The 21,393-nt window shown below is 61.4% G+C and overlaps 12 protein-coding genes across 12 annotated transcripts; 8 read left to right on the top strand and 4 right to left on the bottom strand.

Moving 5' to 3' along the window:
- Window positions 1-597: 597 nt before the first annotated feature.
- On the top strand, window positions 598-2,293 carry COLE_05331 (uncharacterized protein; the record flags this gene model as incomplete). The annotated part of the gene is made up of 4 exons (XM_018419567.2): window positions 598-742; window positions 784-993; window positions 1,043-1,414; window positions 1,461-2,293. 4 exons carry the CDS (start codon window positions 598-600, stop codon window positions 2,291-2,293), a joined length of 1,560 nt encoding a protein of 519 aa, XP_018277012.1.
- A 917-nt stretch (window positions 2,294-3,210) lies between these two features.
- Window positions 3,211-6,910, bottom strand: COLE_05330 (uncharacterized protein; the record flags this gene model as incomplete). The annotated part of the gene is made up of 2 exons (XM_018425818.2): window positions 3,211-6,591; window positions 6,626-6,910. The coding sequence occupies 2 exons, from the start codon at window positions 6,908-6,910 to the stop codon at window positions 3,211-3,213; spliced, it is 3,666 nt and encodes a 1,221-aa protein (XP_018277014.1).
- A 782-nt stretch (window positions 6,911-7,692) lies between these two features.
- On the top strand, window positions 7,693-8,590 carry COLE_05329 (uncharacterized protein; the record flags this gene model as incomplete). The annotated part of the gene is made up of 4 exons (XM_018425819.2): window positions 7,693-7,761; window positions 7,800-7,873; window positions 7,906-8,337; window positions 8,371-8,590. 4 exons carry the CDS (start codon window positions 7,693-7,695, stop codon window positions 8,588-8,590), a joined length of 795 nt encoding a protein of 264 aa, XP_018277015.1.
- A 1,085-nt stretch (window positions 8,591-9,675) lies between these two features.
- On the top strand, window positions 9,676-10,124 carry COLE_05328 (uncharacterized protein; the record flags this gene model as incomplete). The annotated part of the gene is made up of 2 exons (XM_018425516.1): window positions 9,676-9,738; window positions 9,771-10,124. The coding sequence occupies 2 exons, from the start codon at window positions 9,676-9,678 to the stop codon at window positions 10,122-10,124; spliced, it is 417 nt and encodes a 138-aa protein (XP_018277016.1).
- A 295-nt stretch (window positions 10,125-10,419) lies between these two features.
- On the bottom strand, window positions 10,420-10,959 carry COLE_05327 (uncharacterized protein; the record flags this gene model as incomplete). The annotated part of the gene is made up of 1 exon (XM_018425517.1): window positions 10,420-10,959. One exon carries the CDS (start codon window positions 10,957-10,959, stop codon window positions 10,420-10,422), a length of 540 nt encoding a protein of 179 aa, XP_018277017.1.
- A 1,232-nt stretch (window positions 10,960-12,191) lies between these two features.
- COLE_05326 (uncharacterized protein) lies at window positions 12,192-12,398 on the top strand (the record flags this gene model as incomplete). The annotated part of the gene is made up of 1 exon (XM_065626404.1): window positions 12,192-12,398. The coding sequence occupies one exon, from the start codon at window positions 12,192-12,194 to the stop codon at window positions 12,396-12,398; it is 207 nt and encodes a 68-aa protein (XP_065482345.1).
- Window positions 12,399-12,861: 463 nt separating this feature from the next.
- On the top strand, window positions 12,862-13,568 carry COLE_05325 (uncharacterized protein; the record flags this gene model as incomplete). Its single annotated transcript, XM_018419568.2, has 2 exons — window positions 12,862-13,005; window positions 13,179-13,568. 2 exons carry the CDS (start codon window positions 12,862-12,864, stop codon window positions 13,566-13,568), a joined length of 534 nt encoding a protein of 177 aa, XP_018277019.1.
- Window positions 13,569-14,221: 653 nt separating this feature from the next.
- COLE_05324 (uncharacterized protein) lies at window positions 14,222-15,474 on the top strand (the record flags this gene model as incomplete). Its single annotated transcript, XM_018423839.2, has 3 exons — window positions 14,222-14,243; window positions 14,301-14,850; window positions 14,895-15,474. 3 exons carry the CDS (start codon window positions 14,222-14,224, stop codon window positions 15,472-15,474), a joined length of 1,152 nt encoding a protein of 383 aa, XP_018277020.1.
- A 649-nt stretch (window positions 15,475-16,123) lies between these two features.
- COLE_05323 (uncharacterized protein) lies at window positions 16,124-16,654 on the top strand (the record flags this gene model as incomplete). Its single annotated transcript, XM_018426067.2, has 2 exons — window positions 16,124-16,195; window positions 16,226-16,654. The coding sequence occupies 2 exons, from the start codon at window positions 16,124-16,126 to the stop codon at window positions 16,652-16,654; spliced, it is 501 nt and encodes a 166-aa protein (XP_018277021.1).
- Window positions 16,655-16,847: 193 nt separating this feature from the next.
- COLE_05322 (uncharacterized protein) lies at window positions 16,848-17,334 on the bottom strand (the record flags this gene model as incomplete). Its single annotated transcript, XM_018423840.2, has 2 exons — window positions 16,848-17,240; window positions 17,272-17,334. 2 exons carry the CDS (start codon window positions 17,332-17,334, stop codon window positions 16,848-16,850), a joined length of 456 nt encoding a protein of 151 aa, XP_018277022.1.
- Window positions 17,335-18,720: 1,386 nt separating this feature from the next.
- COLE_05321 (uncharacterized protein) lies at window positions 18,721-20,535 on the top strand (the record flags this gene model as incomplete). The annotated part of the gene is made up of 4 exons (XM_018421487.2): window positions 18,721-19,618; window positions 19,656-19,944; window positions 19,982-20,257; window positions 20,295-20,535. 4 exons carry the CDS (start codon window positions 18,721-18,723, stop codon window positions 20,533-20,535), a joined length of 1,704 nt encoding a protein of 567 aa, XP_018277023.1.
- Window positions 20,536-20,537: 2 nt separating this feature from the next.
- On the bottom strand, window positions 20,538-21,194 carry COLE_05320 (uncharacterized protein; the record flags this gene model as incomplete). The annotated part of the gene is made up of 1 exon (XM_018419569.2): window positions 20,538-21,194. The coding sequence occupies one exon, from the start codon at window positions 21,192-21,194 to the stop codon at window positions 20,538-20,540; it is 657 nt and encodes a 218-aa protein (XP_018277024.1).
- Window positions 21,195-21,393: the final 199 nt, after the last annotated feature.

Below are 21,393 nucleotides of genomic sequence, written 5' to 3'. Positions count from 1 at the left end.
ATCCTCCAACCGCGATTTGATGATCGCGATTCCACCCTCCGACAATCGCGGCCCCACTCTGTAGGTGCGTCCACCGATCGCATCTGGACCGATGGCGTCAAGCACGTGTTGAAGCCTGGGGAAACGACGGATCAGATGCACCTTGCGGGCGGCAGGCGCCGATAACGTGAGACTCGTCGAGCATCCGACTGGCTAAACCGTACCCCGGACTGATCACGACCGCCCTCCGATCCGGGGCGCCCTGGGCAGCTGATGGGAAGTGGCATGTGGCAGTGGAGTCGGGCATCACATGCCTCAGCGTGGCTTTCAGGAGCAGGGCCGGTTGTGAGCGGCTCCCCCGGGGCCCTCGGGGCCCTCTGGTCTGCATCGATCATCGCATCACATCGGTACTCTCACGACCGCGCGTTGCTCAAAACGCAGAGCGAGAGCGGGGGCGGGGTCTCCTCATCCCCACGCTGGAGCCTCTTTGACTCTTGACTCTTGACTCTTGACACTTGCTTGACACTGGAGAAGACATTCGCTACTCGCAAACAAACTCTCGATCATCTCACCTCATCACCACCCAATTCCTCCGCCCCTCCGCAGCCCCACCCACCCATGTCGGCCCCACACCCTTCGGCCGCAGAGCACGGCCAGAACGGCGGCCAGACGTTGGAGAAGCACGACGAGAAGGCTAGCCATGTGCACGAGGAAGACGTCGTCGACGCCGCCGCGCGAGGACATGCCGCGACCGACGCCCACGGTAAGTTTTCACTCCGCCTCCCTCCCCATCGCTCATCCCAGGCCACTCGCTCGTCCACTTCGACCCCGAAGCCGAGAGGCGGCTCGTCCGCAAGATCGACTTCTACGTCGTCCCCACCGTCGCAATGCTCTACCTCTGGTGCTTCATCGACCGCGCCAACATCGGCAACGCCCGTCTCGCCGGCCTCGAAAAAGACCTCGGCCTCAAGGGATACCAGTACAACATCCTCCTGACGTCGTTCTACATCTCTTGTGCGTTACCAGCCTAGGCCTGTCGCTCGTCGCCCGACACTAACCGCAGACATTGTCTTCGAGATCCCGTGCAATCTGCTATGCAAGGTCGTCGGGCCCGGCAAGTGGCTCCCGTTCCTCACCTTCGGCTTTGGTCTCTTCTCGATGCTCACAGGTTTCGCGACGAACTTCAGCAACGCCGCCGCCATCCGCTTCCTTCTCGGCATCTTCGAGAGCGGCATGCTCCCCGGCATCGCTTACTACCTGTCCCGATGGTATCGCAAGGCCGAGCTCGGCTTCCGTCTCGCTCTGTACATCGTCATGGCGCCGCTTGCGGGCGCCTTCGGAGGTCTCCTCGCCTCGGGCATCCTCAAGCTCAACGGCATGGGCAAGGTCCACACGTGGCAGCAACTCTTTGTCGTCGAGGGCATTATCACGATGGGTGCGTTCTGTCGGACAGTTGCATATTGGAGGCAGTCTGACCCCAGGCCTCGCAATCATCTCCTACTTCACTCTGACTGACCGGCCAAGCACGGCGCGCTGGCTGAGCGACGAGGAGAAGGCTCTCGCTATTGCCCGCGTCAAGTCCGAGAACGTCGGCACGACCGAAGTCCTCGACAAGATCGACACGAAGAAGGTCATGCGCGGTATCTTCAACCCAAACACCATCCTCACGTCCGTCATTTTCCTCTTCGACAACATCACCGTACAGGGCCTCGCTTTCTTCCTCCCCACCATCGTCGCGACCATCTACCCCAACGCCACCGTCATCAAAAAGCAGCTGCACACCGTGCCGCCGTACATTGTGGGCGCGTTCTTCGTCGTCGCCATCCCTTTCATGACATGGAAGACAGGGCGCTCGCTCCCCTTCTTCGTCTTCTCCGCGCCTCTCATGATGATCGGCTACATCATGTTCCTCGCCTCCAAGAACCCGCAGGTGCGCTACGGCGCGACATTCCTCATCACCTCGGGCGCGTTCGTCTTCGGGCCCCTCTGCAACGCCCAGGTCGCGACCAACGCGCTCACGGACACGGCGCGCTCATCTGCCATCGGCATGAACGTCATGCTCGGCAACATCGGCGGACTGATTAGTACATGGGCGTTCCTGCCGTTTGACGGGCCGAACTACCCTATCGGCAACGGGCTGAATCTCGCCACGTCGAGCATGATCCTCATCCTCTCCCTCGTCCTCTGGGCATACTTGATCGCGGACAACCGCCGCCGCGCCAAGATCGACGTCGACACAAAGCTTGCCGGCATGACCGAGAAGCAGATTTCGGACTTGGACTGGAAGCACCCTGGGCACCGCTGGCGCTACTAGTCGGGAGCAGGATTGGATTGGCGAACATTCGGAGGTTCACTTGTACATTTGGGCACCAGGTAGGGTGGCAGTGGCATTACAGACAGTTGTAGACGTATATGAAGCACATCCAGTCATTTCTCCGGCCGTCTTCGTCTTACCTCCTTTCCTTCTCTTTTTTTTTTGCGCATTCATCAAGCCGCATCTACTTCCATCGTCTCGCGCGACTCGAGCATCACGATGCCGTGCTTGAGCTCCCACTCGTGCACGGTAGCGACCTGCGTGGGGCTGAGTGGCGCGCTCTCGACCATGCTTCCGCGGCGGGGGGCGACCGGCCCACGCTTCTCGGCCCCGGCCATCTTCTCCTCTACCGCCGCGTGCGGGTGCGCCGCGTCGAGCGGCACGACGCCGTGCTTGAGCTCCCACTCGTGCACTGTCTGCTTTTGCGCGGGGCTGAGGGCGTGCTCTTCGCTCTGGCTGCCGCGGCGCAGCGTGGCGGGGCCGCCTGGAGTTAGGGGGTGTTACAGCGGATTGAATAGGCAGGGCGGCGATGGGGGAGACCGGGGCTCACGATGGGATTGCATGTGTGGGCGATAAGTGGGTCGGAGAGGAGAGGAGAGAGTGGAGCGAGGGAGGAGAGTGAATGACTGAAGAGAACGAAGGCAAGGGAGGCGAGACACGCATACATAGCATCGAACATGCTGGCTATGGCGACAAGATGGAGGACTGAACAAGACTGGGCGTCAGCTGATGCGGGCCGAAGCATACGACACGGGCATACCGCAAATGACGGCAATGACGAGGCTGATATGGGACGGATTCCGCCCTACTCGTTTACAGCCTGTCCTTCAATCCGTTGCTGCTGGAGTAGCGGTGTGGCAATCGAGGTCTGCCTCCAAGACCAACAACTGCTGGCCCCAAACCGTATACATTTACAACTACTTCAGATAGATAAGAGGCGCACCGGGGTTGACGGCGTCGCCATTGGCCACGACAATAGCGCTGACCTTCTTGCCCTTCATATCGTCGCCGGCGGCGACGAACACACTAGTCTTCATCGCCTCGAGCTCGACGACGTGCTGCTCGTCACTGTCAATCACGTCGCCCTCATTCACGAGCACCTTCCACACACTGGCGGACAATGGGGAGATAACCGGCTCGCCCTCGGCCTCGGTCGTCACGACCGGCTTACCGCTGGCCGCCTCAGCCTCCTTCTCCGCGAGCCATGCCTTGAACATCTCCTCCTCCTTGGCCGCGACGCGTGCCGAGCACTCGGCCTGCCGCTTCTTGAAGTCGGCCGTCGCGGCCTCCTTCTCGGCAATGAAGCGTGTGTACTCCTCCATGCGGAACTTTGACGCGCGCGTTTCCGGCTTCCAGCTCCCGGCCTTGAACTGGCGCTCGATGTCGACAAACTCATCCTCGCTGACGGTGTAAAACTCGATCGAGTCAAAGTTGTTCAGGATAGAGTGCTTCTCCGCCCACGCCTGCCATGTCGACAGCGTGCGCCCCAGCAGCTGGTACCCGCCCGCACTGGCGATGGGGTAGATGGCGCCGATGACGCCCGCGAGGCCGATCGCGCCTTCGCACGTCTTGGTCCGCGACGGGTTGTATTTCTGACCCAGGACGCGCCGCGTGGGGTCCATCGGGATGATGAAGGGCAGCATGACGAAGAAGCCGTGTGCCAGCACCAGCCACGGCGTGCACGTCAGTGTCTCGTGCACGTCCTGCAACGTCATGCCGTTGTTGTCGGCGATGTACTGCGTGTTCGATGGCAGATAGACGGCCTCCTTGCGCGCCGTCTTCATGTAGTACTCGATGGACTCGTGCGTCCACTTGTCATCAGGGACACACGGGAACTTGTGGATCGTCACGTCGAGCTCGACGTCCGAGCCGGCGGGGAGGCCGGCGTCGATCTCGACCATGCGCTTGAGCAGGTCGCCCTGGCTGATCTTCTTCGGGTCGAAGTGCACGATGGAAGAGCGAACACATGCGTTCATGTACACCAAGCCGTCGATGTTGGCCTCCTTCATAGCGCGCTCCCAGAGCTCGACGCGGACACGGTCCTGGATAACCAACTCCATCGGGCCGACCTCGTAGATGAGGTACTCGTCCGCACACTGGCGGAACCAGCGGGCGGGCGTGTCCTTAGTCGCCGCGACGTGGTGGAGCACAGAGGACTGGGTGATGTCCTGGATGTCCTTCGAGGCGGTGAGCTCTCGCAGCGGCTGCGCCTTGGGTGTGGTGCACGCCGCAAGCCACGCCTCGTTGTCGCGGTTGATCTGCTCGGCTTCGGCGGGCGAGACGAGGACGAAGCGGATCGAGTCCTGCGGTCGCATCTGGCCCGACTTCCATGCGGCGCCGACCGCCATGGCGAGGACGTTCGAGAAGCCGCCCATATCGGGCGAGTCGACAGCAAACAGCACAGGCGTGTCGCCGTTGACGTTGAGCGAGCCGAAAGCGTAGCCCTGGTCAAGAACGTTGGAGGGGTGAGCGCCGCCCTCTCCACCATCAGGACGCGACCACTTAATGCGTGGGCCGTCGAGGCGGAGGCCGGAGCGGTTGGAAGAAGTAGACACCTTCCATGTCGCGCCGAGCAGCGTCTCCATACCCTCCTTGTCGAGGTACTCGAGGTCCCACTGGGCGTTGGCCAGCACGGGCACGGTCCACTCGTTAGTGAGGGGGATGCGCGCAGCGGGGGGCACGGTGAGCTCGGGGCCGTCGTTGGAGGTCGGGATCTCAAGGAGGTCGCCAGGCAGCAACGTGCGGCCCTGGTAGCCGCCAAGAGATGCGCCGGTGAACGTAGACTTGGAGCCCATGAACTCGGAGACGTTGCCGAAGCCGCCACGGACAGCGATGTAGCTGCGCAGGCCGACACCGCCCGTCGCCATGCCAACAGCCAGTGTCTCGCCGGCCTTGATGAATAGCGTAGTCCACTGAGGCGCCTCCTTGCCGTTGATCGTCACCTTCATGTCGGCGCCGGTTACGGCGACGACCGCGTCGACGTGGAACAGAAGCTTCGGGCCCTGCATCGTGCATTCGAGGCCCTCGGTGTAGCGGTCGTTGCCAACAAGGAGGTTTGCGGCTTGGAATGAGAGCATGTCACCCGGACCGCCGCGAGGCAAGCCGAGGCCGACACGGCGGCCAGGAAGGTCTTGGACGGTAGTCGAGATGCCGGGGCTCAGCACCTCAATGGCATTGGGGCGCCACTGGAAGCGCGAGCACCACGTCGTGGTGACGGTGGACTCGCGGAAGTCCTTAGTGTCGAGGATGGCGCGGCAGTAAGCGATGTTGTTGTGGGGACCGACCACCTTGGTCTCGTCAAGGCACTTGATGGCGTTGTCGATGGCCTCTTCGCGCGTCGCACCCCACACAATGAGCTTGGCGACCATAGGGTCGTAGTATGGAGACACGAGCGAGCCGCTCTTAACCCACGTCTCGACGCGGCCGCGTGGCCCGACGTCGCCCCAGCGCACCTCGAACAGCTGGCCCGGCGAGGGCTGGAAGCCTGCGTTCGGGTTCTCACAGTAGACGCGCACTTCGATGGCGTGCCCGTCGATCTTGAGGAGTGGCTCTTGTTCGAGCTCGTCAGCCGGCAGCGAGCCGTCGGGCTGCATGCCCTGGCGGATCATGAGCTCGACGAGGTCGAGGCCGGGGTGGATGACCTCAGTGACGGGGTGCTCGACCTGGATGCGGGCGTTGAGCTCAAGGAAGTAGAAGTCGAGGTTTGGCGAGAGATCATCCAGCACAAACTCGACGGTGCCCGCGGAGCGGTAGTTCATGACCTTGCACAGGTCGACGGCGGCCTTGCAAATGGCTTTGCGCACCTCCTGTCCCTTGGCGCTGGCGAAGAGAGCGCATGGCGCCTCCTCGATGATCTTCTGGTGACGGCGCTGCACGCTGCACTCACGCTCGCCGGCGTGGATGACGTGCCCTTGCCCGTTGCCGAAGACCTGCACCTCGATGTGTCGTGCGCGCTCAATGTACTTCTCGACGAATACGGCCGACTCCTTGAAGAGCACCGCGCCCTTCTCGCGCGTTGCCTCGAAGTTGGCGCGCATCTCGCTCTCGTTACGGCAGACAGTCATGCCCATGCCACCGCCGCCGCCACTGGCCTTCACGATAACGGGGTATCCGATCTGAGCGGCGATCGTGACAGCATCCTCGAGCTGGTCCACAACGCCTTCCGAGCCGGGAACGATGGGCACACCCGCCTTCTTAGCCACGGCGCGAGCCTCGTGCTTGAGACCCATGCTCGAGATCTGCGTCGGCGTGGGACCGAGGAAGATGATGCCGGCGTCCTCGACCTTGCCAGCAAATGTCTGCCGTCAGCCATACACGTACACAGTGACTCACCGCGTTCTCCGAAAGGAAGCCGTAGCCGGGCGCAATCATGGTCGTACCGCTCTTCTTAGCAATGTCGAGAATCGCGTCCATGTCAAGATACCCGCGGGGATCGGTGCCGTCGCCGATCATGTACGCCTCGCCTGCGGCGGTGACGTGCGGCGTGGCGGCATCCGCGAGGGTGTAGATCGCGACCGTGGGAACGCCGAGCTTGTCCGCCGACCGCTGGATGCGGAGGGCGATCTCGCCACGGTTGGCGATGAGGATCTTGTGTTGCACAGTCATGGCTGGCGGCATGATGGGAAGGGATTCGCGCTTCGCGCTTAAGAGTGATTCGGGCTGCAAGTAGTTGAGGCGATAGAGACGAGCGGTGAGCGCTTCACTCCTTGCTGCCCCATCGAGAGTCCGCCGATCCGCCGGACCGGGATCACGGATCAGAGGCGGGCGAGCGGCGGGGCACGGCTATCGTTTCGGATTGGACGTGCGTACTCATGCGGTGGCTGAGGTGGGCGTACACGATAGGCGGTAAGGAACAGGGCGCGAGCAGGCAGTCGAAGACGAACCTGGGGCCGAGGTGGGGCCAGAAGCGTCGGGTGGCGGCCGGTGGTGGCAATGGTTGGCTTGGGAGCGTGGACAAGGATAAGCGGGTTGTGCAGCGTTTGGCGACGGAGAGCGAGCGATGGGAGCGTTGCGGGTGATTGAGATGCCCATGGAGATGGCACATGATATTGAGGGTGACGAGATACTGGGCTTCGCGTAGTGGCGCCAATCCCGCCAATCCCTGCCACAATGTGGCTATCCCTCCCTTGGCGCTGTGGAGCGACCGGACCGACATCGACAACCCTCTCGTATCTCCGCCGCGCTTGTCTGCTCCCCACCTCTGGGTGCCCACCTGTACCTCTGGTTCGTTCCTCTGTGGGGCACCTGGAGCGCGTATGCAGGGCGCCGAGCGTCGGTGACGGATCTCCTGGACGGGGGCGCGGCGGAAACGTTGCCACGGATAAGATGGATGGTCGACAACAAAAGTCGCCCCTCTCATCTTTGGCCTCGCGCTCGCCACTTACAGAAACACAATCACAATGGTCACGAACAGCGCACCCGTCGCGCAGGCGTTCAAGGACGTCGGCGTCTCGCTCAACTGCGACATGGTGGGTGCCGAAGATGAGTGTGCCGCCACTGACACCAGGGCGAGGGTTACTACCGCTGGAACCTGGGTCCGGATGAGGAGCTCTTCCCTTTGATCGACTTTGCCAACGTCGCGTGAGTAACATTGTTAATTTAGCTGAGACCAGGTGCGGGATGCACGCCGGTGACCACGCAACCATGCTCCGCATGGTGCGCCTGGCGAAAAAGCACGGCGTCGGCATCGGCGCGCACCCTGGCCTAGACGACATCAAGGGCTTCGGGCGCCGCAAGCTCGACATCACGCCTGACGAGGTCTACTCCCTCGCGCTGTACCAGCTCGGGGCGCTCAAGGCCATGGTGGACGCCGAGGGTGCGAAGCTCTCGCACGTCAAGCCGCACGGCGCATTCTACTTTATCCTGCGCGACGACGAGGCCGCCTGCCGCGCCTTCATGAAGGCGCACCTGTCGCTGACGCCGAACGGCTCGCCGCTCCCCTACGTCGGGCTGGCGGGGACGACGCACGAGAAGGTGTGCGCCGAGATGGGCATCCCATTCGTGCCGGAGATCTTTGTGGACATCGATTACTCTGCGGAGAAGACGTGAGTTGCAGGGATGACCGAGCTTATGCCCAGCCTCCTCTCCGTGCCCATGAGCAACAAGCCTACCGTGGAGGGCATCGGGAAGAAGATGGAGAGCATCCTCAAGACGTACACCACGTCCGACAAGCAGGGCAAGCCGCTCGAACTGCCCGAGACGCGCGGGTACTACACCGTGTGCCTGCACTCGGACATGCCAACGGCGCTGGACAACGCGCGTGCCGCGCGCAAGGCCATCGACGCAGCGAGGAAGTAGTGCTCAGCCGGTTGTATCTCTGTTCGCGGGTATCGCAGGTGATAGGAAGTAGAGGCAATTGAATGAAGGGATCTGGGTTTGTGGCTGCGGAATGTCTCAAACGCAAAGGTAATCAGAGGTGTTCAGCGGAGCATGGCGGCGTACACTCCGTCCAGATGCAGCACACTCCTCGTGAGCGCAAATGGCCTTCACGACAACGCATTCAGCGCTAAGATCGCGCAAGCACCGGTGGGGTCGGCCACTTATCGGCGGACATAGCCGAGTGATCGGTGGTCCCGCAATCACAAGACAAGAGCGCTCCCCGCTCCTGCTTTGGCGAGCTTGCCCCGGCGTAGCGGGGCTTCAACTTGGTGAACTCCAATCGTCCACACCGCAAGCGGCCCCGAGGGGCCCAGAGCGGCTTCGCTCTGCGGCGCCAAGGGACGCCTGTGCTCACACAACCGAAGAGTCGTACGCGAATCGGGTCGACTATCGTCGCCGCGTGAGCGGGTTGTTTGGTGTGTGCGTCTCCAGCAGCCGGGCGTCGTGTGAGGTTTGATGCGGTCCAGAGGGCGCCGTGTCACAGCATCCCCGGTCGTACTTGCAGTCCTGGCCGGTGTCGATCCCACGCGTCTGATCTGCGTCTCGGCCATCGGTGAGATCGGCAAGACATGTCAAGCATGCACAAGTGATCGGCGGTCGGCGATCCGGTGCGGAACGTATGAATGTCAATTGAGGACTGCAAGGCCTAAAGACCGTACACGGCTGAGGCCTCGACGGAGCACATCGCCACACTTCTGGATATGCACCAACACTCCCAGCCGATCATCTGAAGCTACACCGCGCTCACTTCAGTCGCGCTCACCTCAAGTCGACATCAGTGGTCCCCCTTGCGTCAACAGCTGATCTGACAAGCGCGATATAAGCTGATCGCGAGCTGTCCAGTTATGAGGATCGTTTCAGACGAGCTTCTTTTGATCCTCAGCCGCGTCAGATGTGTACTGCCACTTAGCTCACTCACCACCACCGCTCACTCTTAAGCCAGATCGTTGCGCCAACTCACCCACCTGACTCCAACCAGTCTGGCCTCTCGAACACCCCTCACCATGCTCCACATGCTCCTCCTCCTCGCAACCACCGGTGCCAACCCCCTCGCGCACCTCGCCCTGGTCAGTCCCGCTCTCTCCGAACCTAACCCCAGCGCGCGGACTTCTACACCCCTTCCGACCCCGCCGGCCGTTGCGCGTGGGGTACGCCCTCTCCAACCCCATCCCCGCCGCGCACGGATGGGTGCTACCTCGACGCCTACGTCGGTAAGGGCGACGCCGCGCACGCGGCGCGCATCGCGGCCTTGTACGCGTGCAACGACCACGCGAAGTGCTACGCCGACTGCGGCAGGACCAAGACCGACTGCGACGCCATGCTCCGCGTCGCACTGTACAACGTGTGCGGCTCCGGCGAGTGGCAGACGTGCGACTTTGAGGCAATCGCGGCCGAGCAGATGCGCGAGGACGTGTGGGCCGACGCGAATCTGCGCCACTGTCCTTATGCTTGAGGTTGAGCTGCGCTGGGGAATACTGGTTCTAGTCACGCTCTCTCTGACGATGTAGATGCAAGGTCCTTTCAACACTCGGCGCCCGCTTGGCACCCTACCTTGCCAAGAGGGAGCCCAGCGCCTGGCGTGGCGTGCTTGACGAGCAACGCTCGAGCCGCGCCAAGTCGTCTGCTTGACCTGGCTTTCGGAGCACCGCGGCGCGGAGCGCGGAGCCTAGAGCCAGCGATCACAACACTCCACGCTCGTACATGCAACTGCCGTCAGCATGTCCGTACTCCAGCCTACTCTATACGTGCTACACAATCATCTTCTGCTCGTGCCGCAGCCGCTCCCATCTCAGACAGCGCAGGTGCCACGCCGAGCCTACGAGCGCGAGCACCTGCGCGACGTACACGATCACGATGCCGCGCGATCGCCATTCTGGGCCCGCGAAATGGGCTGCTGCCATGCTCGCCGACCAGCCCTGGCACACGAGGCTCGGCAGGAGCAACCAGTCGACGCCGTCCGCTATGACGCGGTACTGGAACCTGTGGAGAGTCGGGGGCGGGAAAGAAGACGGGGACGGGGGCGGGGGCGGGGACGGTGAGGAAGATGGGGAGGGAGGGGGGACACGCATCAGACGTGTCAAGTACCCTGCTACCGCGGCAAGGAGGAGGTACGCGCCAGATCCAGCGATGTGGGCCGCAAACGTCAAATTCAGCTCCCGGTGCCCGTAGGCCACCAAGAGGCTCGACATCGTTACCACGCCGAATGACAGGCCCGTTAAGACGAGCGCTGGGGGCAGCGCCCAGAACGGTAGTGGGGACGCGAGGAGGTAGTGCCGGTCGCTGTCCATGGTGAGTGTATGGTCGAGCGAGCATGTGTAGCACATGCATCAGGCCGCACATTGCGCTGCGAAGTTCGCTGCCTGGCATACTTGGCATACGAGGACGAGAGATACGCAAGAACTGGAGCTGGACGGGCTTGGCTACCAAGTGCCTGGAGACTGACGTCGACACCACGCAGGCCGCAGTCAACAACCTGAAACGCCAAGACGGTTGCGTGGTGCACACGTGATATTTGACTGTGTAGTATCCTTGTGTGCCACATGTCCACGCGGATGATATGCTGATATTCTGATATGCTCGCGTTGTATAAAAAGGAGGCGCATGAGTGAGGAGAAACTGGAGACTAAACAAACCTCGCTGCTGACATTTGCATCACATCAACATACCCGTCTCATATGACGCAGCCACTGAGAGCAGCCGGTCTGGCCGGGGACTGTGCGAAGCTACGGACCAGGGAAGTCTCTCGCATCGTAGGTCGCCCGAGATGCTGGTTACCCCCAACTCAGCGGCGGCCGGCGACGGCCTCCTCATCGCCGAGTGCCGATGGGCATGTCCTATTGTCGCGCATCTTGTGATGCCAGGTCAAAGCGCTTGGTATTGCCGGCAGGGCGACTACTATCACTAGCGCCTGTGGAACGCACCAAGATGCTTGTGGCATGAAACGCCTCCTGACCACCTAATATCCAGTTGTCAGCCTCTGACGCGCGATTAACGACCAACCTCAGAAGCGGCTCGTGCATCAGCGCCTACAGAGCAGCAATCATTGCCCACGTTCGATGCGCCATTACCGCGGCTCATCGCGGCCCAGGGGCCGCGAGCATGCATATAAGCCGCTTCGCAGCATAGCCTTCAGTAGCCAACATGCGTCTCGCACTCCTCTCCTTAGTTCTCGCTCTCGGCTCGGCCGCAGCCTCCGATGTCAACAACCCCGACCAGTGCAGCTCGGTCGACGCGGCACTCTTCGCCGTCCGCAATGTGCACCGCACCCCGAATGTGGCTGACGGCAGGACCCCGCACTCTCGCACCGCACCGCGGAGCTCGAGGCGCGCGAGCTCGAGAAGCGCGCATGCTGTGGCCGCTGCTCGGGCAAGTGCACGACGGGGCAGAAGAAGGCCGCCGTAACCAAAGGCAACGGGTGCGGGCCTGCGGGGTGGTGGAACAAGGTCGTGCCGGAGTTGATCTTCAACGGATGCTGCAACACGTGAGTGTGACTCCAGGGCTCACTGACGCCAGCCACGATATGTGCTACACCAAGTGCGGGACGACTAAGGCCAGCTGCGACCAGGCGTTCGCGGGATGCATGCGCGGCCGCTGCTATGCCCAGTACGGCAAGCTGAATCCCGTGCGATACGTGTGCACGGATCTGGCGGATAAGTACGCTTCGGCTGTGGTGGTGGGCGGATGCCCCGCGTTTAAGAGCGCGTCGAAGCGGCACTGCAAGTGTTAGACGTCGCGGTATTACAAGTGCTCGCAGGTGGCTAGTTATAGAAATTGGAAGTCATGGCAGAGGGTCTGCCACAGTCTATTGACTGTAGATCAGCCGAGATGAAAGCTTAAGTCTGACGTGTGCCAAGACTTAGCCGCGACCAGCAGGCAAGTGGCCATGGTCGCCCGCCATTGTCGCCATCGATCAAGCGAGGCTTCGACGGCCCGTCCCATGCGTTACTTCGTACCAGAATAGGAGCCTGCTCGCTGAATGGTACTCCGCGGACCGAAGAGTAACCTTACGTGTTAAGCTCAGCGTGCCGCGGAGACGCATGTGACCACTGCATCCGTCAGCATGGGCATGGCCGCAGCCATGGGTAAGACTGCAGCCACAGGCGGCCGCGCATGGGCGTGACAGTCAATAAAGCTACATAAGCTGCGTGCGGCGTGATGAGCTCAGCTCCACGACCCACTCACGACTCGCCATGCGCATCCTCCTTCTCAGTTTGCTGGCGTTTGCCACCGCCCAGGTGGACACCAATTCGAACGTTCCCCGCGACGGTATGGAAGGCCAGCCGCCCCAGCTGCCTATGCGCGACATTGCGGCCAACGTGATCCGGGATGCAAGTGTGAGTGCGACGTTAACCCCTGGCCGCAGACTCCGCGAATGCTGGCGTTGGACTGGCTCACCCCCGCCTCTTCTCCAGGCCCCCCCCCCCCATCTTTCACCTACCACTCCCACTGCTACTCACCCTCGCCTACCCTCCCCTCCCTTTCCGCCAAGCTCCCCTGCTAACCCAAGGCCCAGCTAACCACCCGCGCCGTCGAGAAGCGCGACGCCTCCGGCCGGTGCCCCGCCGGCCAAACGCCCGTCCCCAACGGCGTGCCGTCTACGCCCAACGGCTGCGGTCCCGAGAAGTTCGAAGGCCTCGTCCCCGAGCTCTGGTTCAACGCCTGCTGCGGTCAGCACGATATCTGCTACGGCGACTGCCCACGCAGCAAGGCCGAGTGCGACAGCGCGTTCCTGACATGCATGAACGCGGCTTGTGACAAGGAGTTTCCCGGCACATGGTCCGCCAAGCGTCTCGGGTGCCGTGCCAAGGCTGGCCTCTACTGGGGCGCGGTCAAGATTGGGGGGCGTAGCTCGTTCGAGGGCGGCACAGAGGATCACTGTACGTGTGTTGCGGCGTGATGTATGTTGTAGTGGATGGAGTAATGCTGCGCGGCGCAGTGCGAAAAGCAGGCGCGGGTGAGACACGCCACGCGCAGCGCATGGATCGCCGCATCACGCTCGGGTCGAGCATGCCACATACACGCGGCATGCGTGCCACGGCGTACACGTCGAACGGGTGTGGGAAGCACTTATGACATGCCGAGCGACGTGCGATGCGAATAGGGAGCGAGGTGAGATGCTAAATGACATGAGAGGAATGACAGGCGTGTGGTGCCGATCGACTACCTTGTTATGCCTATGCGCTTCCTTGTCATGACGATCTGCCACCATGTCCCGGAAATGCCGGGCACTGCTCTGTCGCACTGTGCATGCTGCGGCGCTGCATGATCGCAGGATGGCATGAGAAACCTATGAGCAATTGAGCAAGCGAGTGGACGCGTCAGGTGGGCTGTGCATAATAGATTACGGATGCTATGACAAGTCATGAGAGGCGTTTGCACCGCCTTGCTTGTCCCCGTGCCTGGATCCCTCCCACACCGCCCACTCCTCCCATTCTTATACTCTCTCTTGTCATCTCATCTCATCTCTCTCATCCATCTATTCAGCTCTCCTCGACCTCTCCCCCTCTCTCTCTCTCGCTCACACCCACACCCCACAGCACATCTTCCACCATGGGTATTGCTATGGCTCTTGGTTAGTCTCAACAACACAACCTCCACGCCTCCCGCAGCACCCTCAACTAACTCCCAGCCGCCGCGGGCATCGCGTTCATCGTCGTCAAGAAGATGACAAACAAGCCCAAACCCGTCGCTTACGGCGGCGGTGGCTACGGCAAGCCCCCGGGCTACCGTGACCAGTCGAGCGGCTTCAACCCCATGGCCGCAATGGGCGGCTTTGGCGGTGGTGCGGCATCCAGCTTCATGGGTGGTGGTGGCGGCGGTGGCGGCGGCCACGCGGCGTCCTTCTTCGGCGGCGCCCCCGGGTCTCGTGACATTGGTGGCGGCGGCTTCGGCGGCGCCCCTGCTGGCCCCGACCATCAGACGATCGTCCGCACTCTCAACCAGTGCATCCAGGAACAGCGCATCGGCTACTTCTACCAGGACCCCCGCGCCGTCGACGCGATCGCTCAGCGCATCGCTGCCAGCGGCGCCATCTCCGAGATCTCGCAGGAGTGGCGTCTTACCCCCGACATCGCTATCGACCTCTGCAAGCTTGCTCTCTTCGACATTGTCGTGCTCTGTGACGACTCGGCTGCCATGCGCGGCGAGCAGGGCGGCGAGCGCATCAACGACCTCCGCGCGTGAGTAATCCCTCCCACACGCGAAAGACATCGCTGACATCCAGCACCCTCTCCAAGGTCGCCTACGCTGCCACTCTCTTCGACGACGACGGCATCGAAGTCCGCTTCCTTAACGCCCCCTTCGAGGGCAACCGTATCAACTCGGACGAGGCTGCCGTCCAGCTCCTCGACCGCATCGTCTACGACGGCCCCTGTGCCCTCGGCTCGGCGCTCGACTTCAAGGTCCTGCAGCCTCTCGTCCTCGGCCCCGCCCGCGCCCGCGCCCTCCACAAGCCCAAGCTCATCATCATTATCACCGGCGGTACCGGCGCGCTCTACTCAGAGCCCCCCAACACGCTCAACCAGGTCATCGCACGCGCTGCGCAGGAGCTCTCGCAGAGCGTCGGCGCCGATGCCATCTCATTCCAGTTCTGCCAGGTTGGCAACGACATGCAGGCCGCTCAGTGGCTAGGCCACCTGGACGCCGACCCGGCTATCGGCGGCCTTATGGACCAGACAGGCGACTTTGACGCCGAGCGCGACGAGATGATGCGCAAGTCTGGGCAGCAGCTCACCCCCGTCATGTGGCTGCTCAAGATGATGCTCGGTGGCATCGACAACTCGTACGACTCCAAGGATGAGTAAACTGGGTCGGATCTGTGTCACGTGTTCCGCGTATCTGAGTATCTGAGGATCTGAATAGAGGGATTGTGATGTACTGTTATCGGTCGTGATGATGCGGAAAGACACCGGGTGAACGGCGTGATCGGCGTGTGCCGCACGATAAGAGGCCGAGAGGCGGTGCAGCTCGGGGCCGGCGATAAATGCGGTGCAGCTCGGGGCCGGCGGCACGTGTCGTATCACGCGGCGACTGACGACGCATATGACGCGCAAGCGCGTCACGAGCGTACGCAGCGTGTCGCACGCCACTCCAAAATCAGCTCTAAACCAGACTAGTGCATCGCATCTCCGCCGGAGCGTAAGGAAGTCGTCAACTTTCAGGTCAATTTTCAGGTCATTTACTAGATAATACGGCACCCACCCCGTTTCAGCGTCTAATCGTGACCAGCGTCCTCGTCGCAAGTCATCTTGGCGCTCGTCAGTTGCGAACAGCATCTCGAGGTGTTATTGTTTGTCAGGCCCATTCTTGGCGGACGGTGGGCGAACCGCGCTCGGTGACTGGAGCGACCTGTGGAGCACGGCGCTCTAGCACTGGAGCGACTTCTGGAGGATGGCGTTCTGAAAGCTATAAAAAGGCGCCAGGAAACGGAGTCAGCACCTACCAACAACCAACATGCGTCTCGACCTCATCTTCAGCACCCTCGCCTTCAGCGCCACCGCGTTCGCGCTACCCACCGAGACAAAGGTATGCCGACCCCGTCCCCGCTGACCATAGGGCTCGGCACTTGCCTTCGAGGCGCTCGGCGCCATCGGCCTGCAGGATATCAGTCCGCGCAGTGACCTTACGAGGCGCGACGACACCGGCCGTTGCCGGTGGGGCCGGCGCCCCGAGAGCCTCGGCTTGCCCCACGAGTCCAACGGGTGTGGCAGCAAGTCGACGCACTGGGTGCCGGAGATGTGGTACGGCAGCTGCTGTGATGCGCACGACGCGTGCTACGCCGACTGTGGGCAGAGCAAGCGGGCGTGCGACGACGCGTTCATTGTCTGCATGCAGCGGAACTGTCACGACCAGGTCGGCGGGCTCGGCCATGGCGAGGAGTTGCAGAACTGCATCGGCGCATCGGCCATTTACTGGGCCTCGGTCAGGCTTCTGGGAGGGCGTGCTTTCTCCGATGCCACGGACAAGTACTGCCGATGTGTGTAAGCCTGTGTGTGTAGATACGACTGTGAATCTGAATACGTAAATTAGATCGGCAGGTGCGGTTCTGGCGCATTGTGAGACGGAGGCATGAGGCGCAGGCTATGTCATGCGTCTGCGGTCACGGGAATCAAGAGGCATTGCTTCTGCGAACCTCACACACGCTCGGCAACACATCACATATGCGGACCTTCATCCACTATACCTGCACACACGTGCAGTGGCGGGCATTCATGGCCTCAAAGTTCGCCTGAGTGATCTGGGGGGCGATTATCTCGTGGAAATCGCACTGGTAATTGCCACGAATCCACACGCTGGCCGCATTCGCCTCGGTGGCCTCAAAGGTCCCCGGCTGAAGGTTGCAGGACGCGAACGTGTCGATGAGCAGGCGCACATCGCACTCTGTGCGCGGCGATCGGCAGTCCGCATAGCAGCGCGCGTGCTCCTCGCAAGCATGGTGAATGCGAGCCGCTGCGTCGGGGTGCATCTCCCCGGCCCAAGATGGCCCGTTGTAGTGGCACTGGGAGCGGATAATGCCGCCGTCCTTTGGGACAGGGATGCCGTTCGCACAACGCTCGTTGCGCTTCGCGAGCTGATGTTAGGGGGAGAGAGATGAGACGTACCTGCTGCTCTGTGGGTGCCGCGAGGGCCCCGAGGAGGAGGGGGAGAAGAGCGAGAGTAAGCATGGTAAAGAGTAAGGAGCGTGGGTGGTAGGGGGTGAGCGTACGTTTGCTTTGCTGAACCGTAGAGTAGTTATAGGCTAAGAGACCCGAAACGGGCCGCTTCACGCCGCTCCGCGCGGCCCATGCATGACAAGGAAGCGACCCCAAATTAGTGTGGTCTTGCCGCAATGAGTGCTGTGAGCGGTAAGCATGCAGTTTAGCAGATGGTGAGACAGGGGTAACGGGTGCGGAGATTCGGCTTGTGCGCCGTCGCAGCCTGTCCGTCTGTCACAAGTCTGGCCGACACCAGCGGAGGTCCGAGCACGCTTCGCGGAGACAAGCCCGACCGGCAGCGTTGACGGTGACCCATCAACTTTCGGGCCCGCGGAGAGGCATGAATCGGCCCGAGGAGTGTGGTGGGTTGGTTGAGAATCGAGTGTCCCTGATGGCCAAGCTGGCAGAGCACCGTACAGAAGAGCAAAAGCTCACGTCCAGCATGTTCAAATGCTGCGCACACTCCTCCGTTTTATCTCATGCAGCACAGTCACACTGCTGCAAACTCCGTCGGAACAGTCTTGAAACGGAGTGATCGTGTCCATGCCCGTAGCAGCATGTCCACCGTGGCTTGTGCTTGCACAACTAAAAAAGGAGGAGTGGTGTGCATGAGAGCTTGGCGGCTTGCTCTATCCGGCAAAACCGACACTATTGGGTGTGCCGAGAACGAGAGGACAGCGATGCTCTGCAACGCGGCCCTCAACAATAATATGTCTGTAGTGATTTATACGAGCAGGCCTATGTGAACTGAACTTATCACTCTCGTACGCCGACGTCTTCGTCCCTGTCATTATCTAACCGACGCCGAGTGTTGAGCGTGAGCTCTGTCACTGTGAGTGCGGAGAGGGGCTGGGTCTCTGAAGCTTAGAGTGCAGATGTGATGGCTTCCGGTATCGCGAGTGAGATTAAATGTGCCAGCTCAACGCGACCAACGGCAGGTGAGCGCCAGCACTTTCATTTTCCCGCCGGTGAGCTTTGCAACGCCATGCCATGGCGGCTCATCTTGACTGAGGAGTCAATAACGCGGTTCAACTAACCGAAGAAGTGGACTGGATGGGGAAGGACGACGACAACAGTGTAAGAGGCTTGACAGAGTGACTTACCAGATTTCGCTAGCCGACACTGGTGTCTGAATCTGCTCAGGCATGCCACAGCAAACGAGGTAAACATCACGTGATCTAGCACTGATATGACTCGAATCAACTTGTAATGCTCAATTGAAATAGAATCATATACATTTGAGTGCCCTTAACAGCCCGCCCCACTCGCCCCCGCCACCACAGCTTTAAATACCTTCACTGCCCCACAACCCACCACCCACTCCATCCACTCCATCCATCCAAACATCCATCCACCATGAGCGCGACGGAGCACGCCTCGTCAAAACGCAAGCGCAGCAGCGATGGCGAACGCTCTTCCGCAGCTCCGGCCAAGTCAAAACGCAGCAAGGTGCCGCCCCCCACTCTCGCCGCAGCTCTCCCAGACCCCGACCCGGAGCCAAACACCGAGCCTGAGGCTGAACTCGAGTCCTCGGATGACGAGGGGAGAGACAAAGAGGCGCGCAAGGAGACCAAGGAGGAGCGACGCAAGCGACGGGAGGAGCGCCGCAAGCGCAAGGAGGAGCGCCGCAAGCGTCGAGAGGCGCAGGCCGCGGAGCGCGAGTTGAAGCGTAAGCGGAAGAGCGAGGAGGGCAAGAAGAGCAAGAAACACAGACGCAGCGAGGCTCCCGAGGCAAACTTGAGCGTCGTGTCTGAGTTTGAAAAGGTCGTCGAGCAGTATATGGAGACGCCCAAGAAGGAGAAGGAGAAAGAGAAGGAGAAGGAGAAGGAGAAGGAGAAGAAGAAGAATGAGAAGGAGAAGGCGCCCGCTCCAGCCGCACCGGCTCCTTCAACCCCCGCCCTTCCCACCGATGACCCAACTCCCGCTCCCACCGCGGACTCAATTCCAGTCGCGTCAAGCTCGCGTGAGGCTTTGGCGTCGCCAGAACCTGAGCTCGAAACAGTGAAGCCCAGCAAGGCAAGAGCAAGCAAGGCTACTGCCGCAGCAAAGTCAAAGCAGCCCGCAGCCGATGCCGCCGACTCTCGAGAAATCCCCAAGCTTACGCGTCAACGCAAGAAGAAGGGCGAGGCAGTCGACGATGACATCGAGGACGAGGTGCTGCGCGAGAAGTTCAAGGACCCGGCAGTGGCGCAGGAGTTCCTCGCATCGCGCTGGGTCGACATCCCCGTCCTCCTCCGTTTGGAGAAGAAGGGCAGTGAGTCTTGCGCCGCACATCCTAGCTAACACTCTAGTCATCACATGGAAGCGCGGCAAGTACACCGAGGCTGAGAAGGCTGCGGTGCGCCAGACTCTCGACACATTTGCCCTCACACACAAGCTGTCCCACCAGAACATTGTGGATATCATCTTCGCCAAGGGTCGCAGCTCGGAGCGTAGCCGGTATCCCGGATTTTGGGCAGACGTTGCGGCGTCCGTGCCGGGGCGGCCGCTGCGGTACGTCAAGGAGGCCGTGCAGCGCATGTACCATCCCAACGCACACAAGGGCCCGTGGACGAAGGAGGAGGACGAGACGCTGAAGCGGTGAGTCACCTCTGTGGGGTACTTTGACTGATTTAAGTGCATACACAGAGAACCCGGGGCAGTGGGTCAAAATCGGTGACGCCGTCGGACGGCCATACACCGATTGCCGCGATCGTTACAAGAAGCAGATCGAGGTGTCCAAGGACCGTATCAGCGGTCGTTGGACCAAGGAGGAGGAGGCAGAGCTTACGGCGGCGGTCAAGAAGGTGGCTGAGGATCTCGGGCGCTCCATGTTGGACGGCGATCTCCCATGGCCAACAATCGCGCAGCTGATGAACGGCAACCGCTCGTTCCACCAGTGTCGCGTCAAGTGGTGAGCAGAGTGTGGACGATCTATCGCTGACTGGCAGGCAAGAGAGCATGGTGCCGCAGCTCACGGGCGAGGGGTACAATGCCGCGTCAAAGCCCGTGCTCGAGGCAATGAAGAAGTTCGGTTACGAGCACGAGAACGACATTGTGTGGCGCGACGTGTCGAACTTTGCCAAGAGTCACTCTAAAGGTGCCCAGGCGACGTGGAAGCGCATGCTCGCGACTATCGGACCGGTCGAGGGCAAGACATTCAAGGGTGAGCCGTTCAGATTCCAACGCTGACATCAGAAATACTGGACATCATGGAGGAGAACATGGACGCCATCATTGTGGCCGAGCAGGAGGCCAGCATGCCGACGACAAGGAAGACCACGAAGAACGGGGGGCGTAGCCGTGCCTCCAACAAAAGCGCTGCGCACGTCGATGACAGCTCTGAGAAGTCTGGGCCTGACTCTGACAGAGAGGACTCTCGCGTGGGGTCCGCCAAGAGCAATGGCGCTGCCCGGGAGACTCAACGCGTCGAGAGAGCCAAGAGCAACGACCAGCGCCCTGAGCAGCGCTCCGAGCAGCGCCGCGAGCGCTTCGCGGCTGCCCGCGGACAGAGTAATTGGCTCGAGGCGGCCGCGCTCGGGCAGCAGGCCGAGGCGTGGATGGACAGTGTCGTGGCGGGCGGAAGCGGCAGCGGGCGTGACCGGAGCGCAAGCGCACGCAGCAGCGCCAGCAACGAGGTGCGCAGTCGCAAGGTCAGTTTCGATGAGGGGGAGTGAAGAGGCGGCGCGATTATGCATTGTTGTAAGCTTGCTCTTCGGAGGGCTAGAGTGATCGTCGCAAGCGATCATTGCCGTGGCCTTCGACTTGCAGGTATCGGACGAGTCCTTACAATAAATCAGGTGGCCTTGTCGCTTGGCGATGCCGACCAGCTTGTTCATATAGTATCCCATGGGTGGCGGCGTGGCGGATGACAAGGAAGGATCAGCAAGCGTACCGACAGAGGACGGGCTCACATCTATACACAGATGAGTCTTGATGAGCCCTAGAAGAGAGTGTGTAAGGGCCTGTCATAGGGGGGTGACAGGACCTAGCGCAACAGAGGCTGAATGGAAAACAGGGACAGAGTAGACAAAAATTGAGGTTGACTGG

The sequence above is a fragment of the Cutaneotrichosporon oleaginosum genome, assembly GCF_008065305.1.
Source record: "Cutaneotrichosporon oleaginosum strain ATCC 20508 chromosome Unknown ATCC20508_contig04, whole genome shotgun sequence".
Taxonomy (NCBI): domain Eukaryota; kingdom Fungi; phylum Basidiomycota; class Tremellomycetes; order Trichosporonales; family Trichosporonaceae; genus Cutaneotrichosporon; species Cutaneotrichosporon oleaginosum.
This window is presented reverse-complemented; position numbering and strand designations above follow the sequence as displayed.